Source organism: Eutrema salsugineum, unplaced genomic scaffold (genome assembly GCF_000478725.1).
Source record: "Eutrema salsugineum unplaced genomic scaffold, Eutsalg1_0 scaffold_8, whole genome shotgun sequence".
NCBI classification, from domain to species: domain Eukaryota; kingdom Viridiplantae; phylum Streptophyta; class Magnoliopsida; order Brassicales; family Brassicaceae; genus Eutrema; species Eutrema salsugineum.
In genome coordinates this window covers 10,436,417-10,456,245 of record NW_006256414.1, presented here as the reverse complement: position 1 = coordinate 10,456,245, position 19,829 = coordinate 10,436,417, and the positions used below count along the sequence as shown (strand labels likewise).

At 38.8% G+C, this 19,829-nt stretch overlaps 2 protein-coding genes across 3 annotated transcripts; one reads left to right on the top strand and one right to left on the bottom strand.

Annotated features, from left to right (window-relative positions):
- The first annotated feature begins 11,937 nt into the window (after positions 1 to 11,937).
- LOC18009767 (nuclear transcription factor Y subunit C-3) lies at positions 11,938 to 13,596 on the top strand. Its single transcript, XM_006392418.2, has 3 exons — positions 11,938 to 12,138; positions 12,681 to 13,353; positions 13,441 to 13,596. The coding sequence occupies exon 2, from the start codon at positions 12,684 to 12,686 to the stop codon at positions 13,335 to 13,337; it is 654 nt and encodes a 217-aa protein (XP_006392480.1). The 5' UTR covers positions 11,938 to 12,138; positions 12,681 to 12,683; the 3' UTR covers positions 13,338 to 13,353; positions 13,441 to 13,596.
- A 26-nt stretch (positions 13,597 to 13,622) lies between these two features.
- On the bottom strand, positions 13,623 to 15,283 carry LOC18009823 (increased DNA methylation 2). 2 transcript variants are annotated; one of them, XM_006392419.2, is made up of 3 exons: positions 15,157 to 15,283; positions 14,061 to 14,867; positions 13,623 to 13,986 (listed from the first exon to the last, which is right to left on the bottom strand). In XM_006392419.2, the coding sequence occupies exons 2-3, from the start codon at positions 14,863 to 14,865 to the stop codon at positions 13,727 to 13,729; spliced, it is 1,065 nt and encodes a 354-aa protein (XP_006392481.1). In that variant the 5' UTR covers positions 14,866 to 14,867; positions 15,157 to 15,283; the 3' UTR covers positions 13,623 to 13,726. The 2 variants fall into 2 exon arrangements, with proteins under 2 accessions (XP_006392481.1, XP_024004676.1); XM_024148908.1 differs by having other exon boundaries at positions 14,121 to 14,867.
- Positions 15,284 to 19,829: the final 4,546 nt, after the last annotated feature.

Sequence of the window (19,829 nt, the reverse complement as noted above, 5' to 3'; positions counted from 1 at the left end):
CTGCTGCTACCATAAGCGAAGTAATGATGCTTCCAAAGGCTGGTGAGAAGTCCTGACACTCAGAGGTAAGCATCTCGTGCTTAGCCTTCACTAGGTTCTTGCCAATGATGCAAGCAAAGCAAGGGAACCTTGGATGATCTATGAAAGGTAGCTGAAGTGTCACCAACTCGGGTTTGAGCACATTCGGCTGGTTGGCTCTGGCAAACATAGTGTGTGCTAACAACTTGTGCACATATCGAACTGCAGGGTGTGAGAAAAGTGAGGCTTTGAATCTTCCTTTGTCATACACTCCATGACCCATCAATCTCCATAGATTCTCATCTAGATCTTTCTCCAAAGCAATCTCATCACAGTATGGAAACTTCAAAGCATCACACATTTCTAAAATGGTAAAAGAGTAGAGCTGACCTCCAATAGAGAAGGAAAGTGTGCCAGCTAGATCTCTAGGAGTAGCTCTCTTCTTGTAGCACAATGTCACCGATGCAAGGAACTCTCTGGTGTGGCTCTCATAAGTTGGGAAACTCTGTTCTATGAATGATCTGATCCCAAGCTTATCGAGATACCATATCACATCTTCTCTGATTCCAAGCAACTCAAGAGTAGAGTAATCGATTGCTGGAGTTGGCTTGATCTTCAGCTTCTCAAGCTGCTCCAGGTAGTTAAAGTCTGGATCAATGGCTTTACAAACAAACTTCATCTTCGGTCTAGAGGAAGACTTAGCTCTCCGAGGTACAGATTTTTGAGTGGGGGCCCTCTCAACCTCTCTTATAAATATTCTTCTCTGGGTAGATATGAAGGTGGAGAAGGTTTCATCATCACTCAGCTGTGTCTCGTTCAATGCGTCATATGTCTCTTGGGAATGTGGATTCTTCGCATGAGGAATCTTCTTAGTTCGAATGAGACGTGCTCGAAGATTTCCATGGCCTGCAAAACAGAATTCTCGAGAAAGAGAATAAGTGAAGCTGCTTTGGATCGATTTTTATGAGAAAAGATGTTCATACATCATTCACAAACACATTCACATGACAAACAAACTGTTATTGCATCAAACATTTCCAAATCTGGGAGTTCCTAGTCGATTTCAGGATAGTGGTGTTCTACATATGAAATTTCTAAAGCAAGACGACGTTAATGCTCATCCATATGCAATCTAATCATATTATCTATCAACAGTAACCTAACAATCTAGATTTTATAATGCTGAATCAAACAGTTCTTCAAATTTTGATTCTCTAAGTGTTCAAGTCTCAGATTTCGAAAATTTCAAATCTATGTGGTCGAGGTGTTAAATCATGCAATTAAATTACCCAGAAGCCTAGTATTGAGCTTAAAGACAGTTTCCAATCATCCTAAGGTGAATTCCTACTCATTCTAAGAAAACCCTAAATTTGAATTTATAAGAAAAAGTGAGTAATTTGGATCTATACCTTGATGAAAGTGTGATGTGATGATAGATTTGGAATCTCCTTTGAAATAGAGTGCGACTGGTTTGAAATTTAAAAGAGATTTGTCAAATTTGAAATCTGGCATTTTCTCAAAATCTTCAAGCTTGTTGGAGAAGATGATGAAAAAAGAGTCTTTTGATCTTTGAAACCCTCTTTTTCTTTTAAAAATGTGTTATTCCAAAGAAAAAAATTATTTTTAAAGCTTTTAAGGACTTATCTTGGCGTGTTTAACACAGACTAATTGTTTCGGGAACTTCCTGATTTGATTCCAGAATAAATCGGGATTTTGAAGTTTCAGTTTGCGGGAAATTGGGAAAACAAGTCGGAAGCAAAAACTTCATGTGTGCGCAGCCGCGGCAAATAATGATTTTGCCGTGGGTGAGGGACATGGGCCGCGTCAAAACATGGCATGGCCGCGGCTGAGGTGATCGCGGCCGCGGCAAAATGGTTCCGGGAATTCCTAGTTTCTTCCCGGTTTCCTATTTCTTCCTCCTATCTTTTGTATTTTCTGGTTTTTTGAATGTTTTTGGTTTTTCTGGGTTTTATGAAAGCCTGAAATGCATAAAAAGGAAAAAGCTCAAATAGAAAAATAATGAAAAAAGAAAGAAAAACATAACAAATGGGTTGCCTCCCATCAAGCGGTTTTGTTTAAAGTCTTTTAGCTAGACTCTTGGTGGGATTTAGGATGATGAAGAAGAAGAAAGATCTCTTTGAGTAAGAATCCTTGGAATCCACTTGAGCTTGAATTTTGAGTCTCCTTCATCTTGAATCACAATATCATTTCCCTTCTTAAAGATTTTTGCATCCTTGAAGACATGTTTTGTCTTCTCCACAATTCTTTCAAGGTTTGCTTCCTTATCCTTACTGATGTCTGGTGGTACCACTATCTTGATTTTTGCAAATTGCTTAGATGCAAGTGTTTTTAGTTCGTTCTTGTTTTCCGAAACTTTCTCCTTAAGCTTGTCCTTGCGGTTTGGAGCTCGATCTGGTGTGGTCCTATATAACTTTTTCCCGTTCACATTTAATAAAACTAAACAGCGATTTGCATGGTCAATGATAGCACCTACAGTTTCTAAAAATGTTCGACCAAATATCAAAGGTCTTTCTTTGTCTTGGTCCATCTCTAAGACTTGGAAATCGGCTGGGATGATTTTTTTTCAATGACCAATGGCAGGTCCTGAATCATTCATTATGTTCTCTTTTGAGATGAATCACCAAAGACTATCCTTACTGTAGATGAGACAAATGTTCCTATACCAAGTTTCTTAGCAACAGATTTTGACATAATATTCACATTAGCACCAGAATCACATAAACAATCAGAAAATTAAATTCCAAAAATAAAGCAAGTGAAAGAAAAACGTCATGGATCCTTAGAATTTGGTCAGGTAAACGTTTTGGTACCTTAACCGGAATGATCTGGCTTCTCACATACTCGGTTTTTGTATCCTTCATGAGAGGTTCAGGTTTCGACTTTTCCTTAGAGTCTACGACTGGTCCCTCTTCCGGGACTGCTGTCATGGCATTGCATAACTTCTTTGGATTATCTTCCACTCTTCCTGGCAAGACTCCTGGTTGGCAATTAACTCTCGCTATCATGCCAGAATAAGATCATGCATTTCATTTTGGATTCCATCTCGGCTTACTTATCCTCTGTAGGTAGCTTTCGTCTCCTACGACAATGACATCCATAAGATCCAGTTCAGGTAACCCAGATACAACACTCTCATGGCTTGGATTCAACCTTGGATTGGACTCTGGATGATCAATCCAGAGAACCGTTTTGAAATTTAAATGAATGGGAGAATCATTTAAAACTAAAATCCTTTAACCTAAAAAACCTAGATATCAATCAAACATGGGATCCCCTTTGATGGTCCCTTCACCCAACTCGGTGATTACTCAGGCATGGCTTGACATCATCATTGGTTTAAGAATGAAAAAGCATTAAAGTAAAGAAACAAAGTTCCAGAAAAACTTCTTTTATTGAAGACAGAGTTTGGCGATAAAAAACTTCTACAAATGCATAAAGGTAAAACCTAAAACTACAATGAATTTCTCTCTCAAAGAGATGAAAGAGGCTCCCTTACAAAAGACCTAAAAATGAGTATTTATAGTGTTTCCTCAAGTCTGGGCGTCTACGACTTGTAAAATGAGTGCAGAAAATGTCTTGGGCCTTAGTTGGGCTTCTAAGGCTCGGACAGAGGTCCACCTTGGGTGAGGGAGGCTGAGCCACGGTGGGAAGGAGTTTGGCCGCGGGTGAAAACTCTTGTCCCTTCTCGGACTGTGTTGATTGACCTTCAGTGCATTGATGATATCTGGAGATCTAACCGTTGGATTTCATTAATTCAAAGTGTGTTGGAAATCTGGTTGTATGCTCTATAATTTCTCCAAATTTGGGGATGATCGGACTGTAATAAGATCTTTTTTGGTTGTCAAACTTCTGACGGCCTGAATTTATCCAAAAGTGTACTTTGCTCAATATGCACTCCAAAACTCTAAGTTTTCTAAAAAGCCTTTTCAAAATCAAAAACATGGAAATCCTTATAAAACCTTTAAAACTGAGTGAAAAAACCTGCATAAGATATAGAAAGTGATCCATAAAAGTGGTCAAAATCAGGTGTTATCATGTAGCTTCATAGAAGATGTCCTTGTCAATATTTGCAAAAGAAACACTCCGGTTGGGCTAATCCATGATGGCTCCAGCAGTTGCTAAGAAAGGCCATCCAAGGATAACTGGATATGAGTCATCATTGGTCTTGACTATGTAAAGATTAACAGGGGCTAGGAAATCTTCAATCCTTAGAGGTATGTCTATGGTTATCCCTCTTGGTGTTGCACTTGAATAATCTGCTAAGCTAATCTTTGTCCTGGTACTTGAGATTTGTTTTATGCCAAGTCTCAAAGCAGTAGCTTTGGACATCATGTTAATACAAGCTCCAGAATCACAAAGAACATTGAGAAATCTTTCACCTTCAGTGTCACAAGAGATAAGAAATTAACTTTTATCTTAAACTTTGTGCAGGGTTCGAATTGGTCTTCCTTCTTGGGCGTGTGTGAACAAGTCTTTCATCTCTTGGATAGATTCTTTGCTATCATTGAAGAAGTGGCCAATCATGTAGTCTCTTCATGCTTTGGCAAACGAAATTTCTTCTGGTAAACTTTGAACTACTAGATTGAACTCTTCAAGTTTTTCTTTGCTGATCTTATTTTTGTAATTATTGGCTTCTTGTGAGTCTTTGAGATAGATCCTGTAAACAGCTGCATCAGGCGATGATCTAGGGAAGATAGGTACCTGTCTCTCCTGAAATATGTGTAGATGTTCTCTTTGGTTTCCTTGCTGTATCTGAAGAAAATTTGTAGGCAGTTTTGCTTCTAAATATCATTGAATCCATGGTAGAGAGGGATTGTCTTCACAAAGTTGTTGAACTCGATCAGTCTCTATCTGGATATGCTCTTGGTTATTGGCTCTCAGTTGCTACTAGATGAATTGTTTCTAGGGTTTTCATCTTCAACAAACAAACCATACTCTTCATCTTCGGAGAATTGCTCTTGAAGCTCATTGTCACAAGTGTAAACCATGTTGCAAGGTGCATAAATGTTTGATTCCTCCTTTTATTTTGATGCTTGTGCAGTGATTGAGAAGACAGCTTGATCAAACAACCGAGATCTGGTCACAAGGGATCGGTCTCCAGTTGAACAGGTTTCAGAAAGAGGACGAAGTGTTCCCAGCCACGGTGGGAGTTAGCCTGGCCGTGGGTGAAGTGTTCGCAGCCCCGGTGGGAGTGAGCCTGGCCGCGGGTAAGGCTTCTTCAACAGCGGTCAGCTCTCCTAGGCTCACCATGCTTGCTTCTTCATTCTTTTCTTCTCCATTGTTGTTCTCTTGCTTCGAGTAGTTGTCAGGCACGTCTTGGGTGTCCAAATCATTGGTTCTAGTGTTCAGATCATTCTCCTTATGATCCTTAGAAATTTTCTCAACTTTTTCTTCTACTTCATTTAGAGCATAGACAACTCTATTTAAAGTAGAATCAAGCTCTTCAGTCTTGTTTGTAACATTTCCTACTCCTTGCCACAACACCAATGTGTAGTCATAGGTTTGGTTTTTGCTTTCATTCAGCTCCTAATCCAGATCATCGATCTTGAAAGTTAGGGTTTGCATCTCCCTTTAACTTTGTCGAATGTCGAATTCGTTCTTCCCTTTCTCTTCTTTGACAGAATCTATTCTCTGATTCAGCACCTCATTGTCTTTGATTCTTTGTCCCTCCAGTGTCTTCACGTGCTCAGAGAGATCATCAAACCTCTTGTTAAGGTCGATGGTGATGGCATCTATCCTTGTACGAAGGGCACCTTCAAAAAAAGGGTTAGGTATCAAGGAACCGATTCAGCTTGGCTTGTAATCGATTAAGTTGGACACTGAATTGATTGTTCTCATAGTTCTGGTGCATAATCTGATGAGGCAGGGGATGAGATGGTCTTTGATTCACTATAGGTGGCAAATAGGGTTCATCTCGGTAAGTTGGAGTTCGCGAGCCTCCAAGGTGATGGTTCAGCTGAGGGGTCCATTCAAGGTGGTTGAAATCACGCATGAATGGTGATTCACATATGCAAGAAGTATCACACAGGTTACAAAACCTTCGCTCCGGATTAGAGTTTCTTCTCGGATGATCCATGTCTCAAGAAATCTGAAACTAGGCAAACAAAAGAGAGAATAAGCAGAAAAAGAAAATAAGGTGTTTAGAGTTCGGATTACTTCCTATGAAGTTTGAAAGAAGCTCAACATATATAGCCCTCTGCGGCTAAGCGTTTTAGCTAAACCTCCAGCGGCTAAACCTTCCCTGGCAACAGCGCCAACAACTTTGATGGGCCTCGGGGTCGCATGTCTTTGCAGGCCCGTTGGTCCGGAGTTCTAAATTTATAAAACTCTAATGTCTGAGAGTTCACAAATGTACGTTGCAGGACTTAGGGTGTTGATACACAGGGAAGATGTATAATCTGCAAAAACTTCAAACTGGGATAGTAAGCGAAGTCATAAACTCATGGGGGTTTTGGGGGGTTTTTGGTTTACGGGATCTAAACTAATCCTAAACTAATATTTATGGGAAACTAAATGCAATGCAAATGAGCTGGTAAAGAAAAACTTAAAGGATGTTCGACTCAAACCAGGGATCTAAACTCATAGGGGACGATGCAGACTTCTCCAGTTTACCCTAATCGATGTCTAAGCATTTCTAATTAGTCTTTGGAAGATTTATCCTTATTTACTTCCAGTATCTTCATTGAACTAAAATAGGCACATGTATGGTTAACCAACTCTCATCACCTTAACCAACTAATCACTAAGTTCAGTGGTTCAAAAAATCATTACAGGAGCACACACCCGCAGGTCTTAATGTATTTATAGGTCCTAAGGTCTTCCAGGTCTTAATTAAGGCTTTTTCTGAAGAGGATTGACGTAAATGGGCTTTGATGTTGGGCCTTGTGGCTTGGCATAGCTAGGTCCACCGCAGGCAAGAGTCCTCCGGGGCAGGTGAAATACACTTTTGCCGCGGGTGAGAGAGTCTTCCGGAATTGGTGAATTCGGTCAACTTGCTCTTCACGTATCTTTTAATTGCACTGTTGGATTGTCCTAATGTAAAGTGATATGGAAAGCTTGTTGTCTCCTCTAGAATGTCTCTAAATTTGAGTTGGATCAGACGGCGAGAAGGTCTTCATTTGAGGCTGAACTTCTGACGGTCTGACTCTGAGTTGAAAATGTGGATTACTTCCATTTTGCCATGTTTTTCTCTAGGTTTCCTGAAAAGAGCCTTGAAACTATAAACATAGAAAAACTATAATAAAAGTTCTTAAAACTAATTAAAACCTTTGAAAAAACATTTGAAATCAATGGTAAAAATGGGTACAAATACGGTGTTAATAATTGGGTTTGGCTTTGTGTTTCCACTGCATCGTTCTCAGTCCAAGTAAATGGTGAGCTTGCAGTGTATTTTGGAAGTTCTAGAGATTTTCGGCAGGGTTTTTCGTTGATCGCCGTATTTATTCGTCATTTCTATGAATGTCCTCTCCAAAATGCTTGAACAAGCTGCGGTTCAGCGAGGATTTGGTTTTCATCCTAAGTGCTCGAACATACAGCTGACTCATCTTTGCTTCGCAGATGATGTTATGATTTTTTCTGATGGAAAACTTAGCTCCTTGGAGGGAATTATCGGGGTTTTTGATGATTTCTCGAGAATTTCAGGATTGAGAATAAGCTTGGAGAAATCAACAGTTTATTTGGCAGGAGTTTCGTATACGATCAGGGCTAACATAGCACAACGGTTTCCCTTTTTGTTTGGGACTCTTCCGATGTGGTATCTTGGCCTACCATTATTGTTGAAAAAGATGAGATCCCTGGATTATGCACCATTAATTGATAAAATAAAGGGAAGGATTAACTCTTGGACAGCCCGGACTCTTACATTTGCAGGGAGGCTGCAACTTCTCTCATCGGTGATTGCAGGTCTCACCAATTTTTGGATGTCAGCATTTCGGCTACCAAATAGATATCTTGATGAAATCAAAAGTATATGTTCTGCTTTCCTCTGGTCTGGGCTGGTTTTTAATCCGAGGAAAGCAAAAGTTGCTTGGAAGGATGTTTGTAAATCTAAGACAGAAGGAGGTCTTGGATAGAAAACCTCCGGGAAGCTAATGATGTTAGCGTCTTAAAGCTCTTACGGAGGCTCGTAACAGCTGATGGTTCACTTTGGGTCAGATAGGCTCGACAAAACCTCATGTAGAGACTCATCTTTATGGTTACTTCTGGAGGTTTTTTCTTTGGGTTCATGGATATGGAAGCAGATAATGAAAAGTCACCAACTAGCTGCAGAATTTTTCAAAGTAGAGATTGGGAATGGGAGGAAAGCCTCGTTTTGGTGACTAGTGGTCTTCAATGGGTACTCTCTTGCCACTTACCGGAGTTAGATGCTTTATTGACCTTGGGATACGGAGGGAGGCAACAGTTGAGGAGGTAGTTCACATGAATAGAAGAAGAAGGCATCAAAGCCCAATTCTGAACAGGGTGGAGGAGGAAATAGAGGCACTAAGTACCAGATATAGGGAACACAAGGGAGATGTTTTTTATGGCGGGTAAAAGAGAGCTCATATAGGAATATTTTTTGCACAAAAACTACCAGAGATTAAATTCGGTCATCTGCTCCAAAGGTTCCTTGGTCGCAAGGGGTCTGGTTCTCGCATTGTTGTCCCAAATTTGGATTCATGGCTTGGTTAGCTTTGCATAATCGGCTGTCTACTAGAGATCGAGTGCAGGCATAGAACTTGAACATCAATGGCACATGTTTTCTCTGTCTTCACACACTTGAAACTCGAAGCCATCTCACTTTCTCTTGTCCTTACTCTGTGCAGGTGTGGACTAGACTTAGCTAAAAGGATTATTGATCGTGACTTCTCAACAGAGTGGACGGAGATTAACGTCTTATCTCCCATCCTCATAAGGGCAGACTGAAGGCTTTCCTTATTCGGTATCTTTTTCAAATGGTCATCTACACACTGTGGAGAGAAAGAAATGATAGAAGGCATGAGGCTTACCTTCACCAGTCTCCAAGCTGATTAAAATTATTGACAAGGATGTACGAAATCGATTCAGTGCCATAAGGATTTGAGGTGATCATCGATCTGAAGAAAGATTACAGCTCTGGTTTTCTTCAAGACCAGTGAGTTGAGTGTACAACTTCACATGTTCGATTGTTTCTGTTTCAAAATTTTTTCTAATACTTAAGCTCGCATTTTGTATATAGAAAACGTTGTTTTTTTTTTCTAGGTTTGAATAAATTTAACATTCATCCAACAAAACATAATAATTAAAAGTTTTTTGTCAATATCTTCACAATGCAAGCATGTACTTTTTCTATAGTATTCTTTCATATTGATAATCACCTCCGCAATTATATAATGCAAATGCTTAATTTCTTCTATCCAAATATCTATTACAAAACCTGATACATTATTCAAAACCTAATTCGGACTATTCAGAAGAGTTGAGGCGGGAATAGACCGTTGCCTATGAGCTCGTGTTTTTTCTTCATCCACAACTGTTTCGACAATAATATGTTGTTGTCAAGAACCAATCAGCTTTTGTTAAGGAAAGGTTGTTAATGGAGAATGTGCTTTTAGCTTCGGAGCTGGTTAAAAACTATCACAAGCCATCCATTTCAGCCAGGTGTGCAATCAAAATTGATATATCTAAGGCTTTTGACACAGTTCGATGGTCTTTCTTGCTTGCTACGCTTTCAGCTTTGAATATACCTCAGAAATTCATCTACTGGATCAAACTCTGTGTCACATCTGCTTCTTTCTCTGTCCAAGTCAATGGAGAATTGGCTGGATACTTTCAGAGTAAAAGGGGACTTCGCCAAGGTTGCTCTTTATCGCCTTACCTCGTTGTGATCTGTATGAACATTCTCTCTAAACTGTTGGATCAAGCAGCTATATCGCAACGATTTGGATACCATCCTCTCTGCCATAATCTGAAACTTACGCACCTGTGCTTCGCTGACGACATGCTTGTGTTTTCTGATGGCACAAAGAGCTCTGTCGAGGGAATACTCAATTTCTTTCGAGATTTTGCAACATGCTCGGGTCTGAACATTAGCCTCGAAAAATCCACATTATATATGGCAGGGGTCTCGGGTACCACTCTGGATGCTATCTTGGACCAATTCCCTTTCGAATCCGGCTCCCTGCCCGTGAGATACTTGGGTTTACCACTTCTTACAAAGCAGATGAGAGCTCAGGATTATAGCCCTCTTTTGGAGAGAATCAGACAACGAATCAGCACCTGGACTGCTCGATACCTGTCTTTCTCGGGTCGCCTACAGCTTATCAACTCAGTCATCCATAGCCTGACAAACTTTTGGATATCTGCGTACCGCTTGCCAAAATCCTGTATCTCCGAGATTGATAAGCTATGTTCTGCGTTTCTTTGGTCGGGTCCGGACTTAAACCCAAGGAAAGCAAAAATAGCGTAGAAGGATGTCTGTAAACCGAAGAATGAAGGCGGGTTGGGGCTCAGATCAGTCGCTGATGCCAATAAAGTGAATTGCCTTAAGATGATATGGAGAATTCTTGCATCGAATTCCTCATTGTGGGTTGATTGGATAAGAAAGCACCTAATCCGAAAAGGCTCTTTTTGGAATGCAAATGATTCGTCAACGCTTGGCTCCTGGATGTGGAAGAAGCTTCTCAAATACAGAGAGCTTGCCAAAAGCTTTGTTCGCGTTGATATTCAAATGGGTGACCACACCTCGTTCTGGTATGACTCTTGGAGTCCTTTGGGAAGATTGATTGATCTTACTGGACAACGAGGTTGTATCGATTTGGGTATTCCTAGCCATTACACGGTAGCAATGGCTATGCATACTCATCGTCGTCGACGGCATAGAGTTGATGTCCTCAACTCCATTGAAGAGGTTATCTCTCTGCATCAGCAAAGGCGTATTACGAGTGGTGACGATATGTATTTGTGGAGACGTCGAAATGACCGATATAGTCCAATTTTCAGCTCCAAGGAAACACTTTCTTTGATCAGGGTGTCTCACCCTCTATGCGATTGGTCAAAGGGTATCTGGTTTCGTCACTCAACTCCAAAATTCTCCTTCATCAGCTGGCTCGCGATCCATAATCGGCTTGCCACTGGGGATCGCATCGCGTATTGGAACACTGGTGCTGACACTTCGTGTGTTTTCTGCAGAGCACCGGTGGAAACTCGTAACCACCTTTTCTTTGAATGTATTTTCACGGCGAAGATCTGGAGCAGCCTCACAAGGAAGCTTCTATCGCCGTTTTACACAAACCATTGGGACGGGATCCTTTAGACGATCCAAAATCAACAGCGGGATTATATTCTACAGTGGCTAAGTCGATACACTTTTCAAACGACGCTCTATACAGTTTGGAGGGAGCGAAACAACAGAAAGCACGGAGAACAACCCAAATCAGACATGCAGCTGATTCAAAGCGTCGACAAGCAGATAAGGAACCGCCTCTCGTCCATTAGAGCAATGGGAGATGCTCGACTGGAAGGAGGAATAGAGAAGTGGTTTTACACCAAATGAATATTGCTTCGGTCTTCTAAAACTTCTTAATCTCATATAGTTCCTTGCTGCACTAGTTGATAACTAGTTGAAAAAATGATGTTTTTTTTTATCTGAATAAATTTAACATTCTATTCAAAAAAAATATATGTTGTTAACAATTTTGTCTCGCTCGGCCTACGAAGTCATGAATTTTGTGTTAGTGAGGGGCAAAAATGTATTTAACAAACAAAGGAGGTACATACACGAGTAGAAAAAAATTAAAATAAAATAAGAATTATCCTTTTCCCCCATTTCTCAAAAGATACAAGCTGACATAAGCTGAAATGTTTTAATTTTCTTAAAAAAAAAACTGTTTATAATATTCGAAACTGAAAGTAAGCCGAGCTTTAAAATCGTTTTTTATTAAGCCATCTGTCTCCTAATTTCTCATTATAATATTTTCCGAAGAGTAAAGGAGAAAAACCCTATATTGAAGAAAGGCGATACAAAAAATAATATAACAAACTTCAGATCTTAAAGCTCTCATCCCCAAATCAAAGAGTTTCCGCAAATCTCAGTCTTTGTTCGCAATTGCTTCAGATTCTACAGAGAAAACTATCTAGAAGGTGTGATCTTTGCTCTTAAATTTCCCAACATTTTCTGGGTTTTTGTTTTGTTCAAAATTTGTTTAGTAAATAAAAATCAGCATGAATCGCAGCTTTTTTGTTCTCCCATTTTACATGATAGGTATTATCTTGTTTAATGAAATAGGCTGCTTTGTAAGTTCACTTTCCATTAGTATCTGTAGATTGATGTTGGGTTTAGATTTAATTAAAAAAAAAAAGCAATCAGAACGCAATTTTATTTTTTAGTTTTTATTCTGGTAAAGAATGAACGCCAAATCATCTAAGATTAAAGACACTAATTAATGATTATTTATCTTGGCTTATGGAGAAGTTAGCGAAGTTGTTGCTCTGTTTATTTTGTTGGAAATTGGTTTATTTAATTTTTCCCTGTTAATTTTTTTGCTTTTTAATTCTGGTAAGATTTCTAGTTTTTAATAAGCCTGAACATATTCAATTAGAGTGAGTAATTTCGATGTTAGGATTTAAACTGTAAAGAAAAAATTTTCTCTATTTTATTTATTTTAATTATAATTTTTTGGTAGAGAATGGATCAACAAGGACAATCTTCAGCTATGAACTATGGCTCAAACCCATACCAAACCAACCCAATGACCACTGCACCAGCCGGTCCAGACCATGCAGCATACCATCAGATCCACCAGCAACAACAGCAACAGTTAACTCAACAGCTTCAGTCTTTCTGGGAAACCCAATTCAAAGAGATTGAGAAAACGACTGATTTCAAGAACCATAGCCTTCCACTGGCTAGAATCAAGAAAATAATGAAAGCCGATGAAGACGTGCGGATGATCTCAGCCGAGGCACCTGTCGTGTTCGCGAGGGCCTGTGAGATGTTCATTCTGGAGCTTACACTAAGGTCGTGGAACCACACCGAGGAGAACAAGAGACGTACGCTTCAAAAGAACGATATCGCAGCTGCAGTGACCAGAACCGATATCTTTGATTTCCTTGTGGATATTGTTCCTCGGGAGGATCTCCGTGATGAAGTGTTGGGTGCAGTTGGTGCTGATGCCGCCACAGCAGCTGGTTACCCGTATGGATACTTACCTCCCGGAGCAGCTCCACTTGGAAACCCGGGAATGGTTATGGGTAACCCGGGCGCATATCCGCCTAACCCGTATATGGGTCAACCATTGTGGCAACAACAAGGAGCTGACCATCAGGATCCTGATAATTAACCTCGCCTCATAAACTGTTAGTTTTTAGCTTCCTCTATGTTTTATCCTTTTTAACGTTTCATTAACAAGACTTGATTTTACTCTTGTTGTTTGTTTTCTGCAGAGCCTTCCGATTCGAAGACCTCTTCCAAGTGGATCTAAACAAGAAGAATAATGTTAATAGAAAATGTCAGTCATGAGTTTGTTGTAGACTTTTAGTTGAAGAATTTATGTTTTATGTCAGATGTCATTTTGGTTTATGTCATTTTGGATATCATTATTCGGTCTGGTCTATCGAGTTAGACGTTACATAAACTAAAACACCGAGAACTGAACATACACAAGCAACCAGTCCATAACTAAGTCAGCCAAAACCAAAAAAAAAAAAACTGATGATTCCTAGAACTACATTAGATTAAGCAGTTCTGTTTCTTCAACTTTTTCATTACGACCCCTTCAAGAATCCCATCTGTTCCAAATCTGCCGGAAAACTCATGCGGATGGACAGGACCAGGGAGGTGGAACGAGACAGAGAAGTGACCTGGTGGGCAAAGATTCTGCGTCTGCATCTCAAACACTCGAGTATAACGATGAACTTCTTTCTCACCTGTTGTAGTGATTCCTCTAACTAGTACCCTCCCATTTTCTTCTACTTGACAGCTAAAATCTCCTGCAAATAAACACACAATCACAAGGTCAAAAGACCGGTATAGTAGACTACAAACGTAGTCGAAAGTCACTCACTTTCATCTCTTCTCACACCGGGAAGCGATACACGAAAGAGATAAGCGTCAGAGCATTCACCGATATCCATCAGTCCCATCACCTGTCCAGCTTGAGCTCCAGCTATTGCCCCATCTACAACCAAATCGGGATTTGCAGCAACATCACATTCTTCATCACTAGTGCAAGTACCGGCATTGTCGTCAACAGAAACTTCCAAGCCAGAGTCTTCTTTGGACGGTTCCATGCTCTCATCAATCTTATCCTCAACCTCATTGCCTGCAACAGGTTCGACTACAAGGCTCAAAGTAAAGCTCTGCATTCCCGTAAGCCGCTTAAACCGCTCAACACAATCTTCTCTCATACAAGAAGTATCTGGATCATTGATAAACACAATGCTCTCGAAAAGCTTATACTGATTCCCGAGGCGGCTTTCACGGTGCAGTTTTTGCGGATACAGATCTCTGAACAGGGGAAAATCCTCGTCGGAATTACTGCGTTTTCCGTTAAAATATTGAAGTAAAATCTTCCGCTTTACGATTAAAGATGGATCTGCATTGTTGAGAATGTAGTGATACACACGTTCTAGCTCAGCTCGTTTCATGAATGAGCCAGTTAGCTCATCTTTTGTTGGAAGATTCGAAGCTTTTATCTGAAATCCTGATTTCTTCCGATGGTTTCTTAAATCTGGTCCGAAGTAAGTTCCTATGATGAAGTGTAAGAGAAATAACTTGTCGTCTTCAATGTCTAGTGAAATTAACACACTTTCTTGTTCAGACTTTTCTGCTGCTAGAGCGAAAACGATTTCACGCATTGTTTCACTCATATCTAAAAAAACCACAAAAATCAAAGATTGAATCTTTATTTGTTCATCATCTAAAAGATCGAAGCTTTCGCAACAATCTTGAATAGCAAAAACTGAAAATCACAAGCATGCAGCAAGAAATTATACTTTTAGGTTATAAATTGGACATTGATTTCAATCCGTATCAAAATGGGAGAAGAATGATGGGAAACCGATGAGATTGCTAAGAGATTTGAGGAAATTAAAACTATGAAAACTCAATCTGTCGATAGATAATGCATATAAGCGATAATGGGATCGAAGGTAACTAACCGAAGTATAATTTAGGGTTCTACAAGTGAAATTAGTCCATCAAGCGAATTTTTTTTTCTCGCACTTTTTTTTGTTTGCTCTCTCTCATCAGACGAACAGAGAAAGTGACTGAAAAGCTCAAGACATTGAGGTAAAAGGGCATATTAGGAATTAAGTAGGCATCTACATTTCAGGCTGAGCTAGTAGTAATTGGAAAAACATTAGAAATCCAAACACTAATAAACTTGTAATTGTTGTGTATGTAGTCTTTGAATAATTGTTTAATTTGTTTTATCAAAAAAGATATATATTCCAGACTATTACAAATGAATCTATCATTAAAAGATTTTAGGATATAAAAGATACTAGAGTAATAATATTGGATAAAATGATTTTACAAGAGTTTTTATATTTTAATAAAAAAAATTATTATTAATATTATAATTATATTCTTACACAGTTTAAAAAAATTCATGGATCCGCTACTGTAAATATTGTAAGTGGATTCGACAAGTTTTTACATATAATGTGGGGCAATATTTTTAGAAAAAATGCATATTTAAGAAAAAAATATTTTTCGTGAATTTTATAATAATCTAAATAATAATTATAAATAAAATTATAAAATCAAACTAACATATTTACTTATCCTATTTTGTAGTTAACTAAAATACAAAAGTTATAATAAATAACTACGTATATATAAACATCATATGACCAACATTTATGTATATTCAAATAGATATTTGAGTTAGTTTTGTCGTACATTTTAATATATAGGTAATTTTTAAATATATGTGATGTTAATATATACAAACCAACATAGAATGTAAATATGTATATCTGTATGATAAAAATCTGATTGTGTATATTTTTATTGAGAACCGGTAATCATTTTTGGTTAATGAATTTTATATTATATATCTTACCAATAATTATATATTAGCGCAGACCACGCTGTCAGAGACGAGGAGGGCGGAAGCTGAGTCAGGAGGAGGAGAGGTCACATTCTCTATGTCGTAGGCCTAAATTCGGTAATCCGGAAGGATCGAGATATAAGAAAGTATGACTCGCACAGGTATCCGGAGAGCAAAGTCATCCATCGAGAGCCTGATCCCAGTATCGAGGGATCCGAGCTATGTATGAATAATTCCATAAGCGGGAAACACTTTTCAAATTCCCTCCATTCGATAATAGGAATATGCCTTACAAACTCACAAGATTGACATTTAATTCAGCATTCTTACATGTGTCATGCGACAGTAACCTTTCGCAGAAGCCAGATGAAAAGCAGAGGTTCAGCAAGAGCCAGTCCGCGTCTGAACCGCCGCCCCAATCCGTACACTGAAGACAAAAGGGACACGCCAAGGAGCGATCTCACAGCAGGTAGAACACGCCAAGGAAAGTTGATGAGACCATCAAAGATGTGACGTGCACACAAGATTCGAACCTGATCAAATCAGATCGAGGATCGACTCACCCGACTCGCTATCCAAGGACTGACCTGGTATACTAACCCGAGTTAGGTAAAATTATATAAATATTTTGTCCCTTCCAACGAGGAGGGGGGTCACTCTTTTCACTATCTTAAGGTTCATATGATCTCTCTAGATTGTGATCCTTGGGCCCTAGCATCTTATATTTTCTGGTCACTACTCCGACCGACTCTCCAATTCTACTCCACGGCGGTTCCTAAACTGTGGAGTATTTCCAGCCACAGACTATTTCAGTTCTTCTCTTTTGACCTAAAAAAGCCCATCACCACTTAAATGCCCGAGTTGATTCTACCTTTCTAAGAGACGATCGACCCACTTTCCTTCTCTTGTTTTTCAAACTCTTTCCTCTCTCCGATTAGCCACTTCGTGGTCTTTTTTCACTTTTTTCTGATTTGAGCGTCGGAGAGGCTTCTGAAAACACACCTACATCATGTTTTCTGGGCCTTCACGTGCTTTCTGGTTTTACAGGAGACTTTCTCCCGCAGAGGACTAAAAATACCCTAAACAATATATAAGATTGTCAAAGTGGACCAATCCGTAAAAACTATAATTTTAAATATTGAAAACACATTCAAATTAATTATAAAAAGAAGTGAATTAACTTTTTAATATGATACAAATTAATTATGAAAATACAAATAAAAAAATGTTACAAAATTTTAACAGATTTTTTTCTTTGAATATATAGATATATTATTATTTTAAAAAACATAATATATTTTATATCTTAAGAAGACTAATAAATAAAGAAATTAAATGCATTTTTAATTTATATCCATATTTTCAATACTTTTAGAAAACATTTCTATCCTTTTATATTTCATTTATTTATTCTTATTGATAATATTATTTCTTGTAATATTTTACAAAACAATCTTCATTTATAAAAAAGACTCTTTAAATAATAGTATAGAGATGTTTTATTTACAACATTAAATTTACTATCACCTCTTGACTAACGTTTCTGTTGTCTCGTTAAAAATATTTTTTTAAAAAAATTAGAGAGAAAAAATATAAGAAAGTAAAAAAATACAATTATGGAATCTCTTCTTCAATTAACTACATGTCGTCTTATAAGTTTTGTTCATAATGGATTCCAATGTTCTGGACATTTGAGAACTAACACAAAGTTTTTGTGAAAAGATCTACTGTATTTTCACACGATTGAATATATATCTCACTTCAGCGTTTTTATTCTTTTCGAGTTTTTTTAAGTGTATGAGAAAAACTTTAGAAGGATATGTTTGGTTATATAGTTTTTGATATATCCTTTTTTGTTTATACAACACATACATGTTATCTTCAGAAAAGATAATTAGTTACGTATTTATGAAAATTTACTAATTGATTGTATACTGAATTATCGATCTCAACCACACACATTCTCTACTAAACTCGTTTAGTACGATAATTTTAACATGATTCAAAGAAGTGGCCACAAGATATCAACCACACACATCCTGTTAAAGGCTACAGGTTTTGGTTGGGTGTTTAGAAAAGATGCAGAACCTATTCCACAAGTTTGTGCATGTATCCTCTCCCCTCTATTCTATTACAATATGAGGAACTCAAATGCCTTGGTGGATTCTCTTGCAAATATTCATTAAGAAATTTCAACAATGGGGTTTTTTTTACTACAAAGCAAGGAAAAAAGGTTTAAAAATTATGTTTTGATACGATTTCCCTAGGATTGCACTTGCTTGTTTGGTAGAGGTTGATAAACTCGGCCAAAGTCGGTTTGATCGGAGAGATGCTAAGGGGTGAGAGGTTGTCTCGAAGGTCCTTAGGCCCAGCTCGCGAGAAACAGATATGGAACGAGGGTATGGAAAACACCAAGTGTTGATCTCGCGGGTAAAGGATGAACAGGCGTGAGACTTGATCTCGAAAATCCTGTTGCCCCTAAACTACTTTGAACGAAATCGAAATAAGATGTAAATGAAGGCTGCGTCGAATCCTATGGATTGAATTCTATAAACCAAACAAAACTTTCAAGGCTAACCACCTAAGAAAGAAGAACTCAGAAAGAACAAGAGAAAATCTCAAAATATATTGATGAAAAGTGAATGCCAAATACAAAGGAGTCTGGCTCTTTATATAGAGTCGTAAAAGAAGTGCAAAAGACAAGAAAATTAAATGAAAGCATTAAATAAGTTGAATGACCACTCGGCTCCCTTTGAATGTCCCTTCGGCTCCTTTCGTGAGTGATCGTTTGGCTTCTCATAACGGCTAATGACTAACTTCGGATAAGAATGATGTGGCCCCTTAACCTCATTAAAACTCCATCCGGTAAACCCAGTGGGACAAATCCGGATGCAAGGAAAAAGAGTATTAAGGAGCTACACCGTCCGAGTAGGTCAAGAGCGTTACAGCTTGGTCTGTTGGTGTAGCATCCGCTTTCTTGGCCATCAGCTCGGTGCATAACCTCCAAACGGCCATAGATAACTTCTTGGCCCGTGACCGCGTCATTGGACCAGTTAGCACGGATAAGACTTCATCCAGGTCGGCCACCTCGTCTTGCTTTCCGTCCTGAACCTCGACTCCGCTTATGTCGGCCACTTGGTCTTGATTCCCGACCTGAACTAGCTCTCCGGTCTGACCCTCAGTTCGCACCTCGTCTCTACTTGGGTCCGTGCTCGTATCATTCCCCCCTTCTTGAAAAGGACTTGTCCTCAAGTCTGGTTCATCTGGAAGAAAGGGAACTAAGTCAGAAATATTTAAACTCGAGCTGACCGTGTACTTACCTCGGAGATTGATCTGGTAGGCATGATCATTGATGTGGTTCAAAACCGTGAATGGTCCATCAACTCGGGGCAAGAGCTTGGACTTTCGTTCCTCAGGAAAACGTTTGTTCCTTAGATAAATCCATACTTGGTCACCTTGCTCGAACGTTCGTTTGCTTCTTCCTTTGTTTGCTTTTCTTTGAAATTGCTCGGTTTTCTTTTGAATGTTTTCCTTGGCCTTCTCGTGCATCTGTATGACCAATTCGGCCTTTTTCTTGCCATCTATGTTAAGTCTTTCACTCATAGGCAAAGGGGTTAGATCAAGCGGAGTAAGCGGATTAAACCCATACACAATTTGAAAAGGGGAAAACATAGTAGTTGAATGAACCGAATGATTATAAGCAAATTCAACGTGTGGCAAGCAATCTTCCCAAGTTTCTAAGATTCTTTTTAATCACAGATCGCAACAAAGCTGATA